The 22,460-nt window shown below is 33.8% G+C and overlaps 1 protein-coding gene across 4 annotated transcripts; it reads left to right on the top strand.

Annotated features, from left to right (window-relative positions):
* Positions 1-1,445: 1,445 nt before the first annotated feature.
* On the top strand, positions 1,446-22,099 carry LOC141508192 (caspase-1-like). 4 transcript variants are annotated; one of them, XM_074216578.1, is made up of 10 exons: positions 1,446-1,543; positions 2,590-2,856; positions 5,884-5,955; positions 8,535-8,626; positions 9,057-9,230; positions 9,617-9,851; positions 10,919-11,062; positions 12,657-12,766; positions 13,114-13,252; positions 18,480-22,099. In XM_074216578.1, the coding sequence occupies exons 1-9, from the start codon at positions 1,537-1,539 to the stop codon at positions 13,210-13,212; spliced, it is 1,200 nt and encodes a 399-aa protein (XP_074072679.1). In that variant the 5' UTR covers positions 1,446-1,536; the 3' UTR covers positions 13,213-13,252; positions 18,480-22,099. The 4 variants fall into 4 exon arrangements, with proteins under 4 accessions (XP_074072679.1, XP_074072678.1, XP_074072677.1 ...); XM_074216577.1 differs by lacking the exon at positions 18,480-22,099 and adding an exon at positions 14,057-18,462; XM_074216576.1 differs by lacking the exon at positions 18,480-22,099 and having other exon boundaries at positions 13,114-18,459.
* The last annotated feature ends 361 nt before the right edge of the window (positions 22,100-22,460 follow it).

Genomic DNA, 22,460 nt, shown 5'->3' with positions numbered 1-22,460 from the left:
CTAAATTCAGTCTGGATAGAAAGATTAAGAGTTTATTCTCCATGTCTAGCCAGAGAAAGGAAAGACAGAGAATTTGTAATCCCAAAGGATTCAATTACCTGATCTTAAAAAGATCTCCAAGATACAGTAGGAAGCAAAATCACATTGCCTGACATACTGTTAAATTGCCTCCAAATTCACATTGAGCCTAACAATCTTTGTTAAAGGAGCAGCCTGCTCAATGCAATCATTATGTATTTCTCATCTATCTTCATATAGTTACATGATTATTATGACTCATTTATATTCTAGTAAAAATCCAGCAATAAGTCAATTTAACTTCAACTGAGATGAATAAGGCTATAGTCTGCAAATTATAAAAGCTGGCAATACCAGTGGGGAGAGTTTGGAATTATACAAAGTAACTTCTTCTCTTAAAATTTTTATTGATAATTGCTAGCTCTTTTTATAATAGTCTAATATTAATTAGTGATTTATTTGATAGTTAGTTATGTACAAAGAAGGTTTAATTTCTAAACTGATCTCTCTTCAGTTTAACCAAATAAATCTGCCAGAGGAGAAGAAGAGGTGAGATGATTGAGGAAACTTACTTTTTTTTGGTGTAAAGTATTTTCTGAGTACCTGTAAGTATAGTTTTCAACATTTATTTTTATGAATTTTTTTATCAAAAGGGAAAAGTCACAAAAACAAAAAAAAGAGTGAAAATAGCATGCTTTGATTTTTATGAATTTTTTATCAAAAGGGAAAAGTCACAAAAACAAAAAAAAGAGTGAAAATAGCATGCTTTGATCTGTATCCAAACTCCATAGTTCTTTCTCTGGATGTGACCCTTTTGGAATTTTCTTGAATTGTTGTATTGCTGAGAAAGGTTAAGTCAGTCATAGTTTTTCATAGCACAGTGTCACTGTTACTGTGTTCAAGGTTCTCCTGGTTCTGCTCACTTCACTCAATAATAGTTCTCTTCTTTCCAGACACATTGATCCCTTCTTATTCTATTGAGCCTTTTGAAAGCAGACTTGGGATCATTTGAGAATGCAAGTGGGATCATTTGAGAATGCAAGTGGGATCATTTGAGAATGCAAGTGGGAACTACAATAACTGTCTATCTTCAGGTAAGTGTCAATGTACCAGTTGAAGGGGGATCTCTAACTATTTCCTTTACTATGGAACTTCCTATTTGACTTTTATGTTATTTCTATCAGCTCTCCTCTGTCTTTCAAAATTTTCTTCCCAAAAATGTTTCTATACAGTTTCTATGAAGCTGAAAAAAAATTTTTAAAAACCCCTCTTATCACAACACTGAGAGCTCAAGAAGTAGAGAATTTCCAACTTTAAATATTGTGGGGTAATATGAGGCTACATCCCATTTTAATACAACAATTTCCTCCCTACTCCACTATTGGTCAAACATTCTGTGCTATCTTGGCAGAGTTCTAAAGCTATTTTGTAATCCATGCTTCCTGAGAAATGAAGAAGCAATGTAGTTTCACTTTCAACTCACTTCTTTTAACTTTCTAGAAGTAAGCTGGAAGGACCATGGCTGGTGAGTTCGGATATTATTTTTTAATTGATTTGATTACTTGGAAGGGTGTAGGAAGAAACTTTTAGCAAATATTCACTGTCTTCCGAAGTTCATAGTTTGTTTGATTACATGATTCCAGCTCTGCTATAAAAAGGTTTGATGAGCTAAGTGGAGTACTCAATTTGAAATACATTCAACAAGTTGGTTTTATGCTATTTTTTCAAGCTTATTCCAACTTGTTCAAACTTGTTTCAGCCTATAGGATTAGCTTTTCTCATATTTTTGTCTTAGTGCATTAGTTTAATCCATCCATTAGCCCTTCATTCCTTCTGTCTACTGAAAAAGTTTTTTTGTCTTCAATGTCCTACTCAATTGTTATTTAGTTTATGATTCTTCTTTAGGTGAAACCCCTTACTTCCTACCTAGATATACCTGGAGTCCTTTGCCTTGATCTCTCCTTTGTCCTTATTATAATTATAATATCATGTAGCATATATATAATTATACATATATTATATATATACAGATGTTTTCTTTAGATTGTAAATCATTGAGATGTTAAACTGTTATCATATTTTTTATCCTCAGTTCCTTGATTATAGTAAACCTAATGAATGTTTATTGAGTTTATTCAGTTAGGTAAAGGAATCTGAGAGAAACATCTCAAGACCACAAAGTAGTGGTAAACCTGATTAAGCCAACAAGTCAACAATTACTAAGTACCCACTGTATGTTTATGATCAGAATGAAATCATAACTTGTTTGTTAGAAGTCATCAGATCTATTTAGTTGAATTAATCTTCCAGGTACCTTTCACTAGTTTCTATAAATCAAAAGAAAGATTTTAGGACAAATATAACTTGTTCATGGTATCATTACCAATGTTAAAATAGAGATTTCACTGACATACCAATATGGATGAGAGTTTCCAGAGGTTTAGAAAAATAGAAAACAGAGGGAATTCTTGGGATGGTAGCACCTGTGGGGATCTGTTTTTAGAAGTAAGGGATTTATGTTTTTTTAAATGTATCTTTGACTGAAAGATTTATTCTCTGTGTTTATTATAGACAAAATCCTGAAGCAGAAGAGGAGGCTCTTTGTGGAGTCAGTGGATAAGGGTGTAATCAATGGCTTGCTGGATGATTTACTAGAAGTCAAAGTGCTGAATCAGGAACAAATGGAGATAGTGAGGGAAGAAAATCAAACTGTCAGGGATAAGGCTAGGGTCCTGATTGATGCTGTCATTTGCAAGGGTCCCAAAGCCAGTCAATGTCTTATTACAAGTATCTGTGTAAGAGATGAACATCTTGCAGACCAGCTTGGTCTATCTTCAGGTAAGTGTCAATGTACCAGTTGAAAGGGGGTCCCTAACTATTTCTTTACTATGGAACTTCCTATTTGACTTTCATGTTATTTTTATCAGCTTTAAAAGCCTTTTTCCTCTTCACTGAGCTTGATGAGTGTTGCTATTGTGTGATGGTGATGCAGTACCATGGGAATATTCTTCTCCCATAAAATCTTATGCTAGTTTTTACAGACTCTTAAAGAGCTTAGTAGGATTCAGCAGATCCTCCCACTCTTGTGTTTTCCATGTACTCACTGTCCAGAAATGGTACAGATTCTTATATCAGTCTATGCTCCTTATCTCCCTCCCCTACAGCATATACAGCAGAGAAATGAAAGAAGGAATTGAATCTAATAAACAAAAGTATTTTAAGAAATATTTAGAATAAGGGCAGCTAGGTAGTTCAGTGGATAGAACACTGGCTCTGGAGTCAAGAGCACCTGGGTTCAAATCCAGCCTCAGACACTTAATAATTGCTTAGCTGTGTGACCTTGGGGAAGTCACTTAACTTAATTTCCTTAAGTAAAAATTAGAATAAAAAAAGAAAGCACTAGATTAACAGTGATCCTTATGAATGTAATCCTGCTAAGGAAGACAACATAGAATAGACCAGCATAGATGTGATGTTGTGGAGGAGTGAGACCCAGGCAATGAAGAAAAAGGTCCTTATATCTTCTTTAGGTGACTTTTACTATTTACGTAATAGTTGCTAATGTTTATATAACAACTTTCAGTTTAGCAAAGATTTTTGGCATGTATTATAGCATCTAAACCCCAGAAGAGGGAAGGATGTAAATATCCTCTCTTCAAGTTACTGTAAACTTTAAAAATAAAAATAAAATATAATGTGGAAAGTCAAATTCCTAAAAGCAGTATAAACAAATTATGCCTGCCTATTGTTTTTTCCCCCCAAGGCCCACCAATTCCTTAGTGCAGAGCTTGGTTTAAAGGAACCTACTTTTCAAGCAATCCTATTCTTAAATCTTCATGCCTTTATCAGGGAAAAGAAATATTTAGAAATTCTTAGGCATTGCATTATGTTCCAGTTTCCAATGTTGATTTTGGAGGAGTGTGGATTGAATGGAGAACGTTCCTAGAGAGCAACGCAAATGTATTGATATGGGGGTCTGACAGACATTCCCTTCCCTTCCTTATTCCCTTCTCTCCCTCCCTCCATCTCTTTTTCTCCCTCTCTTCCTCTCCTACCAATGTAGGTTTATTGGTCTATCTGTCAGTCTAGTCAAGGATGCAATTGGAGTTGAGGAGGTGGACTATTCCAAACATGGTCAGAAAGACAAAACAGAACACAGGCACATAGTTGTTCGATGTAGGATCATTCATGTTTGAGAGACTGCAAGGAGGCAAGATGAAATGGATTTTAGTTTGTGAAAAGCAATAGTTTAAGAAGAATGAAATGTGAGGCAGGGCTTAGATTGTGAATGGCTTTAAATGTCAAAAAAATGTTATACTTGATGCTGGCCATAATAGGGAAGCATTGGAGATTAATGAGAGATGGAAGGAAGATATCATTTGGTTAGACCTCTGCTTTAGGAGAATAACTGAATCAGTCATCTACCAGTGCTAAGATCAAAATGTGAAAGTCCAAGTCAGACTCCATTTTCCTCAAGGGCAACCAAATGACAAAAATAAAATGAATAGGAAAAATCTATGCCCTAAATAGCAGTTGGAATTTAACAGTTGAACACTTAAATAATTAGTAAAAACTTTTGGAACCACTTTCATTGTCTTTAAAAATAGCATTTAAGTCACTGGACAGAAAGAACTATAAGGTTCTTCTTTGAGAGAACCCAAAAGTCAAGGCTTCTTTCTCTTTCCTTGCTTCCTTATCATAGAAAGAAAAGTTCATGAGTAAAATTTTTTCCCAAGATCCTAAGTACAACTATGTCTAGACTATGCTCCAAAGTAACAAGAAAGAAAACCTACCGAGGATAGAAAGACTGCTTAAGTGATCTAGGGAAATATTCACAAATAGACAAATCCAGACAATGCTAAAGAATATGGTTTCTCTTTAACAAAGCCTCCATTTCCCTAAATGTTTTTCACAGAGACAAATCAAAGGGGGTTATTTCCTATGGGGAGTCATCTAGATTAGATTTGAATACTTCCTCAAATAGGAAAGTGATTACTATTGTTGGCCAACTCAAATTGTTTTGGTTCTTATTTATTCATTGTCTTGGTATCTGTCTTCTAGATGTATGTTACTTTAAAAATGGAATATGCTAAATTAAACACAAATATCCAGATATATTCTGGACTAAAAATGAAACAATTATTTCCCTCCTGGGATACACCCCACTTTTATCAATGTAGCCTAAGAAATACAATTTAGTGTAAAGGCAGCTTAAAGTCATCTCATTCCATTTGGTCCTGATAGATTTATCAGATTAGAACATGTCTCAGTCCATTAGTCAATCAATCACAGACTTTAGACTAAATGTGAAAAATCCTTGAAAGCCACTGGAAAAATTGTAGTTATATTCCCTTGAATTCTTATTATTTCCTGAATTCCACAGTGAATATATAGAAACTATTTTTGGATTTCTATGTAATATGATTGAGGTCCATTCTGTAACTTTATAGAGTTTTTCACACTTTAAAGTATTTATTTGATTGATTAAGAAATATTCTTAGCTATGATAAATATACAGAGGTTAAAAAGATTGTTGTGAATTTGGGGCCATGTTTATATTAAAATTTCATGAGGTTTTTAAGACAGACACACTTCAGAGAATTACTACTTCCTGATTCCTCATGAACTATGGTTGCTCTAAAAACAGGGTTCTGATTTCTGATTTTCTAATTTTCCTTTAGGAATGCAGTTAATTTTGTGCCCCACATCAAAAATAAGGATTTTTTTTTCCTTAAGTACTGAGAAGAAAAATCTCCATCTCAAAAAAGAAGTCTAGTCTGTGAAGGAGTTAACACTCAGAAAAGGGTACTTTCAAAGGAAAATGATCCTCCCTCTTAAAATCTGACTCCTTGTTCCTCTCTACAGGATCTGAGACAGAACAACTAGCTGCTGTTTCTAATGTTGAAATGATTCTGAAAAATTCTCCTTTCTCACCAGGTAACCAACCACAAGGAGCATACACTTGGGGCCCCCTCTGCTGAAAATAAACAAATAAACAAACAAAAACTCAAAACAAGCAAACTAAGATAGCGGAGAGCTCTCACTGGGAAATACTGTACTCAGATTCCCCACCATCAAATCAAGAAAAGGGTTATCTTGAGAGTTATGAAGTTGAGATAAAAACAGAGTGGGAAATTTGCCTTTCATTCTTGGTCCTATGCAAAATCCATTTTTGCCTCCTTTGTCCCTTAGAAAGACCCAAGACATAGGGACTAGGGGAAGGTTATAGACAGTTCTTATTCACAATACCTGAAACACCTAGAGTGGTAAGTCAACCAGAACAATAAAACTGTTTAGCCCTACAAAAGCCATGATTAGGCCAAATGAATTTGCCAGCTATAATATTCCATGTTATGCCTATTTTCTTTCTATACATTATTTTCCTCTTATCCAGGAATTATTCTTTTTCTTTGGTCAAAAGTTTACTTCTTTGTATTTACAGTTCTTTGTTCATCCAATGTGTTCATTTCGTAATTGAATCCATCCTGTAAACTACTATAGGCTACCTTGAAGTGAGGCATTTATGGATCCTTACCCTTTCTAGTGGAACCCTTGAGCCAATCAAGCTGTAATAGTGGGTTGACCATTTGCGATCACCTTCTTCCCTCTAAACTAGCTGTTTGACTCACTGTACTATAATTCCTCTACACAGATCTCCATAATATCACCTTCTATGAGGTCAATGGAGTTTTAACTTGAATATTTTCAAATCAAAAGATATACAGTCTGGTCTATTCACCAATGATTACATTATTATTTGTCCATCTCCTAATCTAACATTTTAATTTTCCCTATAGTCTTTCTCAGATCCCATCTGACAACTCCCTTGTTCCCATATCTACTTTAATCCTACTTCTCCTCAATCTTGCTCCAGATATGCCTTCACCTTTTACTGTGTTCTTTGGAATGTATGTTCTAGTATTAATTTCTTTAAAAATTCTTCAATCTTTTTTCCATTTGCACTTCTTCCATCTTCTGATACTTATTGAGATATATTTCTTACGATGACAATCATAGCAATCATTGTCATCAGCTGATGGCCCACACATTCTTGCCTCTTCTATAGTCGCCCCATGTTTTCCCCTCCTGCTATTGTTATACATAAGCCAAAATATTGAACTTTGGATTTTCTTACGGCTAGGATTACAAATACCATCCACTTAGATACTGAGCAATATCTGAGGAAAGTTTCCTAAACAGTTCAAGAGTGACTAGTTCAATATATGTGGCACAAGATGAGAGTTTTGCTCAATTTTAATAAAGTACCACATTTAATTAAAAATGAATACTATCTTTCAAGTGTTTTTGTAAGATTTTACTTGTTATAAAGCTATTAAAGCTCAAGACTATTTCACTAACTTCACTGTTAAAATAATTGAAAATTTCTCATGTCTACTTTATATATCTCAGTATCTTCTACATGCACTATAATCTGGCTTTAGATCTCATCAAAAAGAATGTTGTGAAAGGTTGCTGATATTCTCTTTATTACAAAATAATGTGACATTTCCCCCAACTCTCATTATAGAATATATATATATATATATATATATATATATATATATATATATATATATGCAGCATTTGATACTGTCATCTTATTCTGTATTATTTTTCTTTCTTGGATTTTTATAACAATAATCTTTCTGGATTCTCATTCTACCTTTTTTCTCTCAGTTTCCTTTTAGGAATAATCATCCAATTCAATTTCCTATAATGGGTGACCCACAAAGCTTTACCTTTTTTACCTATTTTTCTTTTATCTCTACTGTATTGATGAAGCTATCAGTTCAATTATCATTTCTATATTGACGATTCTCAGACCTTTATAGTCAACCGTACTTTATTTTTTAAAGAAATCTCTCTTTTCTGAACATCAAACCTACCTATTTGAAATTTCTATCAATATGTTTTTTGGCATTTCAAATTAAAAACAGATAAATCAGAAATCTGTATATTACTCCCCATGAACTCAATTCTTTTGAATTCTCCTATACTATTGAAAGTACCACAATCTTTCTTAGCCATCCAGATTTGAAACTTTGGGATATTTCTCTACTACATGCTCTTACTTATTTCAAATGTCCTAATCAACTGTCAATTCTTATTATCTCTGGCTTCACAACATCTTTCATATGTATCATTTTATCTTCATGTCCAAAATCTAATCCCTAGTTCAAATTCTCAACACTTCTCCATTAGTCTATTGCATTTGAACTACTTGCTTCCCTGATTAAATTTATCTCCTCTTCTATTTATTCTTCATAGAGTTAGCAAAGCTCCTTGGAGAAATGTACTGTTTTGTGTTATTTGCTTTCTTTATATCTTTATATGCCTAATGATTAACACTTGCCTTAAGGAAGACATTTAATAAATGCTTGTTGGTTGTTTGATTGATTGATTGAATTCATGAAAATGAAAAACTATAATATTTTTTCTAGAATATGAGGAACAGCATTATTAGAACTTCTCATTTAAACAATATCATATATCAGAAGTCATCTTTTGTTTTGCAGCTCCTCTGGCAATCCAGGCCAGTACCACAGACACACTCAAGCTTTGCTCCTATGAAGACTTCCAAAAACTAAGGAAGGAAATGGCAGGAAAGGTGATATGTATGCTCTTTTCACTGGAATGGAGGGAAGGTAGAATTGGTAAATCACCCAAGATACACAAATTTGTGATGCTTTGGTGTAAAGAGCATCTTTTCTAGAGTTCCCTTATAACTATGAGATATCAAAGAGCAAGATCACTGCAGTTCCCACACCAGCTTTCTGGATCTGTTCTACTTTTGTCCAAGTTCAAAATTTTGTCCAAGACCTTTCAATGAATACTCATATCTCACTCTGGATTTCTGATTTCTCATACTTCCTTCTTCTGTCCCATAATGACAACCCTACTTCTATTTAAGATAGTGTTTATATTGTGATATCTCATTGAAGTTGTAGAACACCACTATACTCTCATCGGAGTAGCTATGTTTTTCAATTGAAAGTGGCTGGGGAAGATTCATTCATGTTAATATTTATCCCTTACAGATATATCCGGTGATGGAGAAAGAAACCCGCACACGCCTGGCTCTCATCATTTGTAACATGGAGTTTGACCAGCTTCCTAAAAGGGATGGGGCTCAACATGACATCAAAGGAATGCATGAACTTCTTCAGGGTTTAGGTTATAGGGTAGTTGTTAAAGAGAACCTCACAGCTTTGGTAAGCACAGAGGCAAGCCCTTTTCTACTCCAAAAGTAATAGAAATTCCTGGCCCAGTTAATGCAGAAATTTTATTCCAATGGTCAAGAGAACTCAGAATTGTCCCCAGAGAATTCAGCACCATTTAACTTATCATTTCATAGCAAGGAGATAATAAATCTTTTATTTGGTTACTATTTTAAGAAATGTCTTCCCCTGATAATCCCCTAAAGGTGAGGATTTTAGAACATTTCTGTTCCTCCTTTAAAATGTAGCATAAATCCTCCTTTCAATACAAACCATTCATTTCCCCCCAATATATAGCATCGGATGCTCACTTGAATGTTGAACTTTCCAGTTTCTTTGACTTTACATTCCTGTGTTATTCAATCTAGACTTTTTTTTAGGAAATGGAGTCAGCATTGCAACAGTTTGCCTCCCATCCAGAACACCTGACCTCTGATAGTACTTTTCTGGTGCTCATGTCTCATGGTGTGCCAGGAGGCATCTGTGGAAAGGATTATACAGAAGAAGCCCGTAAAATTCTACCTGTTGACAGGATCTTCCAAATTTTTAACACTTCCAACTGTCCCAGTTTGAAGGACAAGCCCAAAATCATCATCCTTCAGGCTTGCAGAGGGAGTGAGTATAGATTTGGATTAATCCAGAATACAGCTATTTTTGGGTTTTCTATCTTCTATAAGACAATCTGTATATCTCAATTATCATGGATTTCAATTCTGGTGGAAAAATATAGTGTCACCAATACCTATATATCCTTTCCAAGATGAATTCCATTTAGTACCCTGATGTTCATCCTGGCAATGGATCTGATGAATTGGGAAGAACTTGCCTCAGTCATTTGAAATGCCTCATTGGAGATGAGTCTTATTCCATTCTGACACCTTGGCTATCTAAATAGTCTGGAGAGGTGATGTGGCTTAATGAAGAGAGTTATGGACTTCAATTCAGGAAGACTTTGGTTTTCATTAAGAGTCAGTAGAAAGATCAATGAACTTTGAGTAGAAGACCTAGCCTTGAATCAAGATCTATCTAATACCATCTAATTCAGAAAGTAGTTGTAGCTCCTAAAGGAAAGTTGAGTTTATTTCTATCGTATATTGGAAAGACTACTGACTCTTGGATCAAAGGACCTAGGTTCAAATCCTGCCTCTGATACTATCCATGTGACCTTGGGCATGTTTCATAACTTTTAAGAGTCCTAGTTACCTCAATTTTAAAATGTGTGTTGGACTAAATTGTCTTTGAGTTCCTATATACCTGCTCTATGACACTGATTAGGAACATGACCAAATTTGTCTCTTGAAATCTCAGTGTTGCAGTTCTTTTTTCTGTAAAAACTGATGAGATATAGCACCTACTGTGAGACTTCAAAGAGGTAATATATGTAAAATATTTTGCAATGGTTAAAGTAGTATAGATATTTTAACTATCACTCTGGTCTTTAGAAATGTCAAAACAACTATAGAAGAAATGACTTCTAAAGTCAGAGACAGAGAGAGAGAGAGAGGGAGGGAGGGAGGGAGGGAGAGAGAGAGAGAGAGAGAGAGAGAGAGAGAGAGAGAGAGAGAGAGAGAGAGAGAGAGAGAGAGAGATGGGGTAAAGAAAGTAGATGAAGGCAGGATTAATTTTTGAGGATTCTTGACTATGCTCAATGAAATTTAACTCCAGATCTCATGTTTCTACAGGAAATTTGGGTGTTGTTTGGGTCAGTGATTCAGGAGCATCCTTTGCAGACAACTGTACGCAAGACCTAAATATCTTTGAAAGTGATGCTCTCTGTAAGGCCCACGTGGAAAAGGACTTCATTGCTTTCTGCTCATCAACTCCATGTAAATGGCTTCCTGGGGAATAATTTTGCAATCTTGGGGCCTCCCATCCACAATCTCCAGTCATCTACTACAAAATGGAGCAAAAATCTTGTTGAGTAGAGATTTAATAGGGGATTATATGATGACTGTAGCACTGTTGATTTTTCTAGTCCTTTAAAAAAATCTCATTGGTTCTTTCCAGTTAAATTTTATGTACATGTTCATACAATAACTAATCTCATACACATTTTTCTACTGTTGTCATTCAGTAAGGATATCTGCCTCAGAATTAATTGTTTGCAAAACACTGTTCTATAGGACAAAACATCTTACCAATTTGTGAAGGCAAAACATATAGACATCAGTAACTTAAAAACACAGGGAAGATGTCTTTTTTTGGCAAGACAGGTGAATCATTCAAGTATATTGTTTAAAATGAAAAGTAAAGAAATCAGAGTCAAATGGGAATGAGAGAAATATTTCTATAAGAAATAAATTTTCTAAAAATCATTGAATATTTTAGGAGGCATGATTTGGTATAAAGGATAGGGGAAAGAGATTATAAGTATATGTGCCAAGGTTGTTACATTTCATATTATCTCATTCACAAACATATTCTTCTGGAGGATAGAGTATCTCTTTTGAGAAAGAAGATATTGAGTTTTTAGTGAAATAAAGCCATTAAGAAAGATATATATTAATGAAAATAAATTCTTTGGGGAAGAAGAACTAGCCTAATGTCATTTTTTTCATTCAATCATTTACCATTTATTAACTTTCTTCTATAGGCAACAGCCTGTAACTTTTTCTGGAAGCTACCTTTGCTTCTTCTCTATGCAAGAGTAAAAACGTGTCTAACTTATAGAATTGGTTCTGTCTTAATTCAGACCTTCATGATGTCTAACTTGGACTATTGCAATGAGTTTTTTAAAAGTTTTTTAGTCTCAATTTTCTTTCTCTTCCATCCATCCTTTATGTTGCTGCCTAAATAATCTTCTTAATAAATCTCTGAAATTGTATCATTATCTTTTTCAGAAATCTCCAATTGCTCCTAATTTTTATCTCTTGCACCCAGCACAATGTCTTGCCCAAAGAAGACACTCAGAGAAAGTTTAATTATTTGGATTTTCCTAAAAGATAAAAGACTTTGGACCTTAGTGTTGCCTTTAAGACCCTCCAAAATTATAACTATTGAACTTTCTATCCCAATTTCAACTCTGCTCTTTCTGTTTTATTTATATTTAAACTAAATTTAACAAATAGTGTCCCTGGTATCATCTTCCCTCCTTTTCTCTATTGTCACTGTTGAAATACATATAATCCTTCAAAATTCACTTTAAGTTGCATTTCCTTTAGGAAATCTTTAATTCCCTTTGCCCAGTAACATTATTCTTTCTCTTTATAGCAATTTTACTGAATTTATTCTTTGCCCTCATTGCCCTCTACCTTTTTTAAATACTTAGATGTGTTTATGTCTAATCTCTTTTGAATTGTGAATTCCTTGAAAGATATATATATATAGATATTTATATAGATATAGATATATGTATATTTATCTTTGAAATGCCTTATATTTATCAGATATCTAATATTATATATGATCTTATATTCTCAGATAATGTGTCTTGGAGAAACGTCAAAAAGGGGTCTCTATTCATCATCCAATTAATTCATAACTTCAGAAACTATTCTTGGTGCTGTCACCTGAATGATATTTTCTGCAAGGTAAGAAAATAAAGACATGATAGGTTTATATTCCAGTGTTTTATAAGACCATTTCTATCCATCTTTATTCTCCATTTTACTTGTATGTCTTGATAAGCTATGAAGATGCTTCCTAAGCTGGAAGACCTTGTTCAGAACCAGTCTAATATGACATGAATCCCCAAAGTCCTGTGGCAACTAATTCTTTACCTTTTCTTCCTGCCCTGCAACAACCATTTTAGGCAAGAATCTAGTACCACTTCACCTCCCCTTTTCTTATGGGAGACTTGCAAATGAAAAAGGATATTTACTTGGTCTGGTACACTTGAGGTTTATTTTTTCTCAGAAATTTATCTCTTTTTATTTAGGTTCAGCAATCATTTGAGACAGAAGAGGAGAGGATGCAAATGCCCACCATTGAAAGAGCAACATTAACAAAGCCTTTCTATCTTTTCCCGGGCAATTAAAATAAGAAAGCAACAGAAATAGTGACTGTTGACAGCTCAGGTAAATTACACTGATGTGGAAGGGAAAAATTTCCCATCTCCAGGTCTAGTTTGTATTATAGGACACAGTGGAAAAGGACAATTATTTTACTGAATAATGTAGAACTTTCTTCTTGGATTTTTTTAAATCCTACCCATCCTTTTGCTGATTGCATAAATGGGAAAGGTGATAATTAGACCAATGTAAACTTAGCCATAGCATTCTCTTATTGTAGCTAATACTTGTGCCTTAGAGTTAATCCCTTCTTTCAATCTTGAATATACCAATATTGATGAGATTGCAGTAGAATGGACATTTTTAGAATTGAAAATTGAGGGGGGCAGCTAGGTGGTGCAGTGGATAGAGCACTGGCCTTGGAATCAGGAGTACCTGAGTTCAAATCCGGCCTCAGACACTTAATAATTACCTAGCCGTGTGGCTTTGGGCAAGCCACTTAACCCCCTTGCCTTGCAAAAACTAAAAAAAAATTGACTATGACACCCTCACTTTGTAGTCAATCATAACCGTTATTATAATTAGTACCCGTACTATCTCACTTCCTAAATTGTACCCCATATTAGTGTAAAGATATTCCTTTTTCAAATCATCCTGAGATAGAACTTGGTGTTATTAGTGGTAGGTTTCAAATTCAGATTATTCTGGGTCTTGTTCTCATTGTTTTGTAAACATTGGGGGATATCCAGGCATCATGTGTTTGTGGTTGTATCCTTCACTACATGAGTTGGCCTTGGACTAGAAATTAACTGTGGCATTTCCCTTTGTCATATTTCTTTGAAATTGTATTTCATTCTTTCTTTTCTCTAGGAAATCACAGATGACATAATACTTATATAGTTTCTTCCTCTGGAAGAACATTTTCATTATGGGAATTTTTGATATTATTATTCTCTGATTTTTTAACCAGTCAAATAAATTCAAAATCAAATAATCTGTAAATCTTCTGGATTCTTTTCAAAACAAAATAATTTCACCAAGTAGAGATTTGTAAGAGAACTTAGTAGTTCTCTGAGTAGGATTGGAACACAATAATGTAAATTTTCCAGACTACCATCAGTTCAGTAAGTGTTTATTGTTCAGTTCTGTGTTAAAACCAGTTAACTATGATTTCTCTGTTATTCACCACCTCAGAGTCTATCTAATCCCAATCCTCTCATTTTACAGATGAGAAAAAATTAATTTGCTCAAGATAATACAATACAAACCTCTCTGACCCTTTCCCCCTTCATCTGTTTCCTAAGAAAGTCTATTTGTTGATCTCTAAAGTCTATTTCCGATCAGTTCTGTGCTCATAATTGCTTATTTGTATAGTAATATAAATTCAGTACGTGTAGTACTGTGTGCTTGGCACATAGTAAGTCCTTAAAAAAGAGTTTGTTTTTAATGGGTCACTAATAGCTTCCTCATAATCCTCCTATACAGCAGGTTCTGTGATTATGCCCATTTGTTAGATGAGAAAATTAAGTCATTCTTCCCTATCTCTTTTTAGGGTTGTCTAATGATTTATGTTCCAAGTTACTGTAATAAAATAGCCACATCTAAAATATATGACAAATGGTATAGATGCTTTCAAAATGAAACCTCGTCTTTAATGAGCATATGAGTTAGGATTGACCTTTTTTCCTTATTTAATATTTTATTTTTCCCAATTACTTATAAAAACAACTTTGCGTTTTTTTTTAAATTTGAGTTGCAAATTCTCTGCTTCTTCCCCCTCCCATTGAGAAACCAAACAATTTGATATAAATTATACATGTATGTCATGCAAAACACATTTCCATTTAAGTCATTCTATTAAAGAAAACACAGTCATGAAGACATAAGAAAAATACAGAAAATAAATAAAAAGTATGTTAGATCTGCATTCAGGGTCTACCAAGTTTTTTCCTCTGGAGAACAACACATTACAACATAAATCTTATAGAACTGCCTTGTAGAGAATAGAATAATTGTATTGCTTAGTATAGTCAAGTTATTCATAGTAAATTCTTGTATAATATTACTTTTTCTGTGTATAATGCTCTCCTGGGTCTGCCCATTTCACTTTGCATCAGTTTATGTAAATATTCCTGTGATTTTCTGCTCATCATTTCAAAAGCACAGTAGTATTCCATCACAATTATGAGCAGCAACTTATTCAGTCATTTTCTAAATGATAAGATATCCTCTCAATTTCTAATTCTCTGCCACCAACAAAAGAGTTGCTATAAATATTTTTGTACACCTAGATCCATTTCATTTTTCAAGTTTTTAGCTCTTTGTGATATAGACCTACTAGTGATGTTGGTGAATCAAAGGATATGCATGGTTTTACAGACCATTTACCCTAATTCCAAATTGTTCCCCAAAATGGTTAAATAAAACATCACTAATAATACATTAATGTATTAATTTTCTAGCATATATTTCAGCATTTGTCATTTTCATTTTGTTTCATATTAAGTCAATATGACAGGTATGATGTAGTAGCTCAGAACTGTTTTACTTTACAGTAGAGATTTAGAGAATGTTTTTCTTCTAATTTTAGATAGCTTTGATTACTTTGTCTAAAAGCTTCCTATTCATATCCTCTGACCATTAATCAATTAGGAAAAGACTCATTTCTTAGCTTCAGCAATAAGAGAAGACAAAAGAAATTGAAGGAATTAGAATTGGGAAGGAAGAGACAAAACTCTCACTCTTTCCAGATGACATGATGGTATACCTAGAGAATCCCAAAAAATAATCTAAAAATCACTAGAATTAATTAGCAACTTTAGCAAAGTTGCAGATATAAAATAAAACCTCATAAATCCTAAACATTTATATATATGACTATCAAGATTCAGCAGCAAGACCTAGAAAGAGAAATATCATTCAGAATAATTTCACACAAAAGAAAATATTGGGGAGTCTACCTAGGCAGACTGAGAAACTTTACAGAAACAATTACAAAACATTTCTCACACAAATAAAATCAGATTTAAATAACTGGGCAAATGTCAACTGCTCATGGATAGACTGAGTTAATATAATAACTACGACAATTCTATCAAAAATCAAATACTTATGTAGTGTGCTACCAATCAACATTCCAAAAAAATTACTTTAATGAATTAGAAAAAATTGTAAGTAAATTCATATGGAGTAATAAAAAGTCAAGAATATCTAGGGATTTAATGGAAAAAAGTGGAAAAGAAGGTGGCTTAGCCCTACTAGATCTAAAATTATATTATAAAGAATCAGTCATCAATACTATCTGGTATTGGCTAAGAAACAGAGTGGTAGAACAGTTAAATAGACTAGGTGCAAAAGAGATAATAGGAAATGATTATAGTAATCTGCTGTTTGATAAACACAAAGAGTCCAGTTTAGGGAATTAAAAACTCTCTCTCTTCAATTAAAAAACTGTTGGGAAAATTGGTAGTTAGTAGGCAAAAACTTGGATCAGACCAACACTGCACACCCTATACCAAGATAAGAACAAAATGTATGCAGGATTTATAAATAAAATACAATATTATAAGCAAACTAGGAGATCAAGGAATAGTTTACCTATCAGATCTATGGAAAGGGAAGCAGTTTATGACCAAATAAGAGATGGAGAACTGCATTAAAAACAAACTAGATAATTTTGATAAATTAAAAAGCTTTTGCATAGTCAAAACCACTGTAACCAAGATCAAAAGAAATGTAGTAAATTGGGAAACAATTTTTACAACTAGGATTTCTGACAAAGGACTCATTTCTAAAATATATAGAGATCTGAGTCAAATTTATAAAAAACCAAGCCATTCCCCAATTGACAAATGGTCAAAGGCTATACGGAGGCAATTTACAGATGAGGAAATCAAACCTATCCACAGTCTTAAGAAAAATTGCTCTAAATCATTACTTATTAGAGAAATGCAAGTTAAAGCATCTCTAAGGTACCACTTCACACCTTTCAGACTGTCCAATAGGACCAGAAAGGACAATGATGAATGTTGGAAGGGATGTGGGATATCTGGGACACCAATACACTGTTGGTGGAACTGTGAACTCATCTAATATTTCTGCAAAGCAATTTGGAATTACACCCAAAGGACAATAAAAATGTGCATACCCTTTGATCCAACAATACTACTACTGGGTCAATACCCTCGCGAGATCATGAAAATAGGTTAAAAGCATTACTTGTACAAAAAAATATTCATAGCAGCTCTGTTTGTGGTGGCAAAAAATTGGGAATTGAGTGAATGTCCATCAGTTATGGAATGGCTGAACAAATTGCAGTATATGCACATTATGAAACACTATTGTTCTGTTAAAAACCAGGAGGGATGGGAATTCAGAGAAGTCCAGAAGGATTTGCATGAACTGATGTTGAACAGGATGAGCAGAACCAGAAGAACACTGTATACCCTAAAAGCAACATGAAGTTGATGATCAATCTTAATGGACTTTTTCATTCCATCAGTGCAACAATCAGGGACAATTTAGGGGTGTCTGGGTTGGAAAATACTATCTGTTTCCAGAGAAAAAAATTGTGGAGTTTGAACAAAGACTAAAGTCTATTGCCTTTAATTTTTAAAAAAATGCTATCTTATTACGTAAAAAAAAGAAAAGACACATTTCTACAAATTTGACTCAGTCTTCTATATGATTCTGAAATGAAATTTTGGAGAAACTCACTGCATTTTTCCACAGTAATGATTTCAGTTATATATTTCCCTCCATCCTGTTTCCCCACTATTTAACCTGTTTTCTCCAATTTACTCTGTTCATTCCCCATAGTGTTTTGCTTCTGACTTTTATCACCCCCAATCTGCTCTTCCTTCTATTAACTTCTCTTCTCTTATCCATTTCCCTTAATGCTTTCCTATATAGTAATATGTATTACTTCTTCTTTGAGTCAAATCTGATGAGAGGTTGACTAATAAGACAGAAAAGGGAAATATTAAATGTTGGAAGGGAAATGGGAAAACTATAACACTAAGGCACTACTAGTGAGTTCTGCACCTGACCCAATCATTCTAGAGAGCAACTTGAAACCATGCCCCAAAAACTAAACAGCTGTGCATAGGTTTTGATTCAGCATTAATACTATTAGGTCAATATTTCAATGAGATCATAAAAAATTGACAAAAATATTTATAGTAGCTCTTTTTGTATTGACAAAGAATTGGAAATTGTGGGAATGTACATCAATTGGGGAATGGTTGAATATGCTATAGTATATGAATATAAAGGAATACTTTTTCTCTATAAGAAATGACAAATCAGCAGATTTTAGAAGAACCTGGAAAGACTTACATGAACTGATGCTGAGGGAAGTGAACAGAACCAAGAAAACATTGTACAAAGAACATTTGTGATGATCCACTATGATAGACTTAGTTCTCAGCAATACAGTGATCAAAGACATTTCTAAAAGACTTGTGATGGAAAAGGCTATCCACATCCAGAGAAAGAAGTATGGAGTCTAACTACTATTTTCTCATCTTTTTATTTGTTTTTTTGTTTTTTCTTTCTCATTGTTCTTATATTTTGTTCTGCTTCTTTCATAGTATAACTAATATGGAAATGTTTAATATGATTTTATATGTAGATGATATAGATTATATATGTTGTTTGGGGGATGGGAGGGATTGGAAGGATGGAGAAAATTTTACAAAAATAAATGTTGAAAGCCACCTCTACATGTAATAGGAAAAAATAAAAGTTAGTTTAAAATAAAATAAAAGTAAGGATAGAAAAAGAAAAAAGACAAAAGATCCCTACAAAAAAATGCAAAGTTACCCCCCCAAAAAAAGGGGAAGGCAAAAAAACTGATTGAAGAACATCTTAATCCAGGAACTGAAACTGAAAATGTGAGTAAACAGACCAATTTACAATAGCGAAATACTATAAATTAACATATATCTAAAAGATATACCCAGAAAAAAACAATATAAGTATAGCCTCAGAACAAAAATGGCTTTCCACTAAAACTTCAAGAAACTGAATTAAGTGAAATAAATGTTGAAAATTTTAATTAGAAGGTGGAGCCAAGATGGAAGACTTGCAGGCAGGGACTTGCCTGAACTCTTCCTCAGATCCCTCCAAATACCTTTAAATAACATCTCTAAGCAACTTTTCGGGTGGCAGAACCTACAAAAGAATGAAGTAAAACAAGTTTCCAGGCACAGACAACATGACAGGTTGGCAGGAAAATTCTTTTACACAAAGTTGAGAGAGGAGTTCAGTCTAGACCAGGCCTTCATAGAGCAGATCAGAGCCCAGCAAACTTGGAGCTGGTCTTGGAGCAGGAATGGTTTCTAACCTCTGAGTCACAGATTCCAAAGAGAACTTATAAGGTCAGCAGGACAGGTCTATCATTCCTGAGTGAGAGTGGTAAACAATACACACAGGTTGTGCCAGAATAGCCTAGCAAAACTGTAAGAGGTTTTGAGAACTACTGATTCAGTAGCAGCAGCTACTTCTTGGAACTCTCAGTCCACCATTTGTAAGAGGGTAAAACAGCTGGTCAGAAGGAGATTACCAGAGCTCTTTACCAGTATTGAGGCAGGACTCTGTTGCTTTACCTAAATTCAGATCTGGTCACAGTCCTGGTTAGCAATCCTAGAGTCACTAAGACATCAGAATTTGTAACCACAGTTAAGAGGGCTTCCTCTTCACAGTTCTATGGAAGAAACACGTTCTTTTGCCTATTCACAGAAAGAGTACAAGGCAGGAAATTAGAAACAGACCTCTCCTTAGAGCATACTACTTTGTAAGAACTGAAAACATACAGGTCCCTAGAAGTATCTGTAAAAAGAGTGATATAAAACCACTAAAATTTGGGGAAATGCAGCTTCAACCTGGAAGCAGAGCCCTACTTAAATAAAAAGTTAAAAATAAAATAGTAAATTTGGAAAACCAGCAACAACAGTAAAATATCTGACCATTGAAAATTACTATAGTGAAAAAGAAGTTTAAAATATACACCCAAAATAAGATAATAAAGCCAATGTTCCTACAGCCAAATCCTCAAAGGAAAATATAAAGTGATCTCAGGTCTTTGAAGAACTCAAAAAGTATTTTGAGCCTCTAATAGAACTTCCAAGTATTTTTTAAATTAAGCCAAAACTGGTTATAATCTTTGAAATGTAAAGTGTAAAATGTAAACAGAGAAGATGAGAAATACGTGAGAATTTATAAGGGCAAAATGATAATAAAGCTCTTAATAATGTCTCTTCATGGGTCACAGAGAGAGCAAATGCACACAAGTAAAAGGCCTTGCTTCATTTTGTTTCACCTTTGCTTCATTTTGTTAATTTGGAAAAGAAGGAAAAGAGAAACAAAATGCATAAATTCCAGATGAAATTAGAAAGGGAGGTTGGGAACTTACTAGTTATCCCAAGTCAAGTACAAGAAGACAGAGTTTGAAACCTCAGTAAGCAATGTACTATTTGACAAACCCAAAGACATTAGTTTCTGGGATAAGAACTCACTATCTGACAAAAAAATGTTGTGAAAATTAGAAAATAGTATGGCAAAAACTAGGCATAGATCCATAATCTATCCCAAAATAAGGTCAAAATGGGTACAGTATTTAGACATGAAGAGTGACACCATAGAAAAATTAACCAATAAATTAGCTATCAGATCTATGGAAAGAGGATAAATTTATGACCAAACAAGAATTAGAGTACATTATAAACTACAAAATGAATGATATTGATGATATTAAATTTAAAAGTTTTTTTACTAATAAAATCAATGCTGCCAAAATTAGAAGGAAAGCAGAAAGCTCGGAAAAAAACTTTTTATAACTAGGAGTTCTGACAAAGGTCTCATTTCTAAAATATCTAGAGAATTGCATTAAATTTATAAGTTTATAGGTCATTCCCCAATTGATAAATGATCAAAGAATATGAACAGATAGTTTTCAAACAAAGAAATTAAAACTATATATAATCATTATTGATTAGAGAAATGCAAATTAAAATAACAATGAAGTATCACCTTACACCTATATGATTGGCCAAGATGAGAAAAAAAGAGAAAATGATCAATGTTGGAGAGGTTGTGGGAGGATTGGGATATTGATGCATTGTTGGTGGAGTTATGAACAGATCCAAACTTTCTGGAGAGCAATGTGAAACTATGCCCAAAGAGCAACGAAACTGTTCATACCTTTGACCCAGAAGCTCCAATTATAGGTCTATATCCATAAGAAATTTAAAAAAAAAGGGAAAAGTCCTACTTGTTCCAAAATATTCATAGAAGCTCTTTTTGTGGTGGCAAAGAATTGGAAATTGAGGGGATATCCATCAATTGGGGAATGGCTAAACAAGTTATGGTATATGAATCCTATGAAATACTATTGTTCTATAAGAAACCTTTATAAATGGTCAGACTCTAGAAAGCATGGAATGAGTTACAGGATGTGATGCTGTGATGCTGAGAGAAGGGAGCAGAACCAAGAGAACAATGTCCACATTAGCAACAACATTGTGAGATGAACAACCCTAATGGAAGCAACTCTTCTCAGCAGCTCAGGGAGCTGAGATAACTATTTTAGACTGGCTATGGACAATGTTATCCCCATCCAGAAGAAGAAAAATCAAAACAAAACAAAACAAAACACCCCCCAAAACTAAAAGCAAAAAACAACCCTTCAGAATCTGATGAACACTTTGTAAAAATTATCTCATATATCTCTTTCCCATAATCCTAATTTCTCCTACTTGAAAATAACTAATCTGTAAACAAGTTTATCAAAAATATGTATATACAATTCTAACCTGACTATCCACTACTGTGGGGAGGAGGGTGGGAAAGGAGGGTGGAAGGAAATTTTGTAACTTAAAAAATATATATGTGCATATGGAGGAAAATAAATTAATAAAAAAAGAAGAGAATGAATATTATGAACTTCACCAACAGTATCATTATAGCATTTATATCACATTTTGAGGTTGCTGAAATACTTGACATGTTTTCATTTTATAGTTGATGAAACTGAGGCTGAGAGGCTGAATGACTTGCCCAGGATCACATAACTAATAAATGATTGAGTTAGGATTCAAACCCAGGTATTCCTAAATCCATGACCAATGTTATATCCATTGAACCATCTACCTTCTAGTAATTCATAGAATAATACCAAATATTTAGTTTGAAGTAAAAAATTAGTGTGTTTTCTGATTTTACAACATCAAGTACTAATGGATCCCAGATTTTGAGATAAATTGCAACTAGAGCA

This window comes from Macrotis lagotis, chromosome 1 (genome assembly GCF_037893015.1).
Source record: "Macrotis lagotis isolate mMagLag1 chromosome 1, bilby.v1.9.chrom.fasta, whole genome shotgun sequence".
In the NCBI taxonomy this organism is placed as follows: Eukaryota; Metazoa; Chordata; class Mammalia; order Peramelemorphia; family Peramelidae; genus Macrotis; species Macrotis lagotis.
The sequence above is the reverse complement of the archived record's forward strand: the minus strand, read 5'-3'. Positions and strand labels throughout refer to the sequence as shown.

Coding starts and splice junctions, on each gene's coding strand:
- LOC141508192 (XM_074216578.1), top strand. Junction 2,857..5,883: donor CCAGCTTGGTCTATCTTCAG/GTAAGTGTCAAT, acceptor TCCTCTCTACAG/GATCTGAGACAGAACAACTA. Junction 9,231..9,616: donor AAGAGAACCTCACAGCTTTG/GTAAGCACAGAG, acceptor ACTTTTTTTTAG/GAAATGGAGTCAGCATTGCA.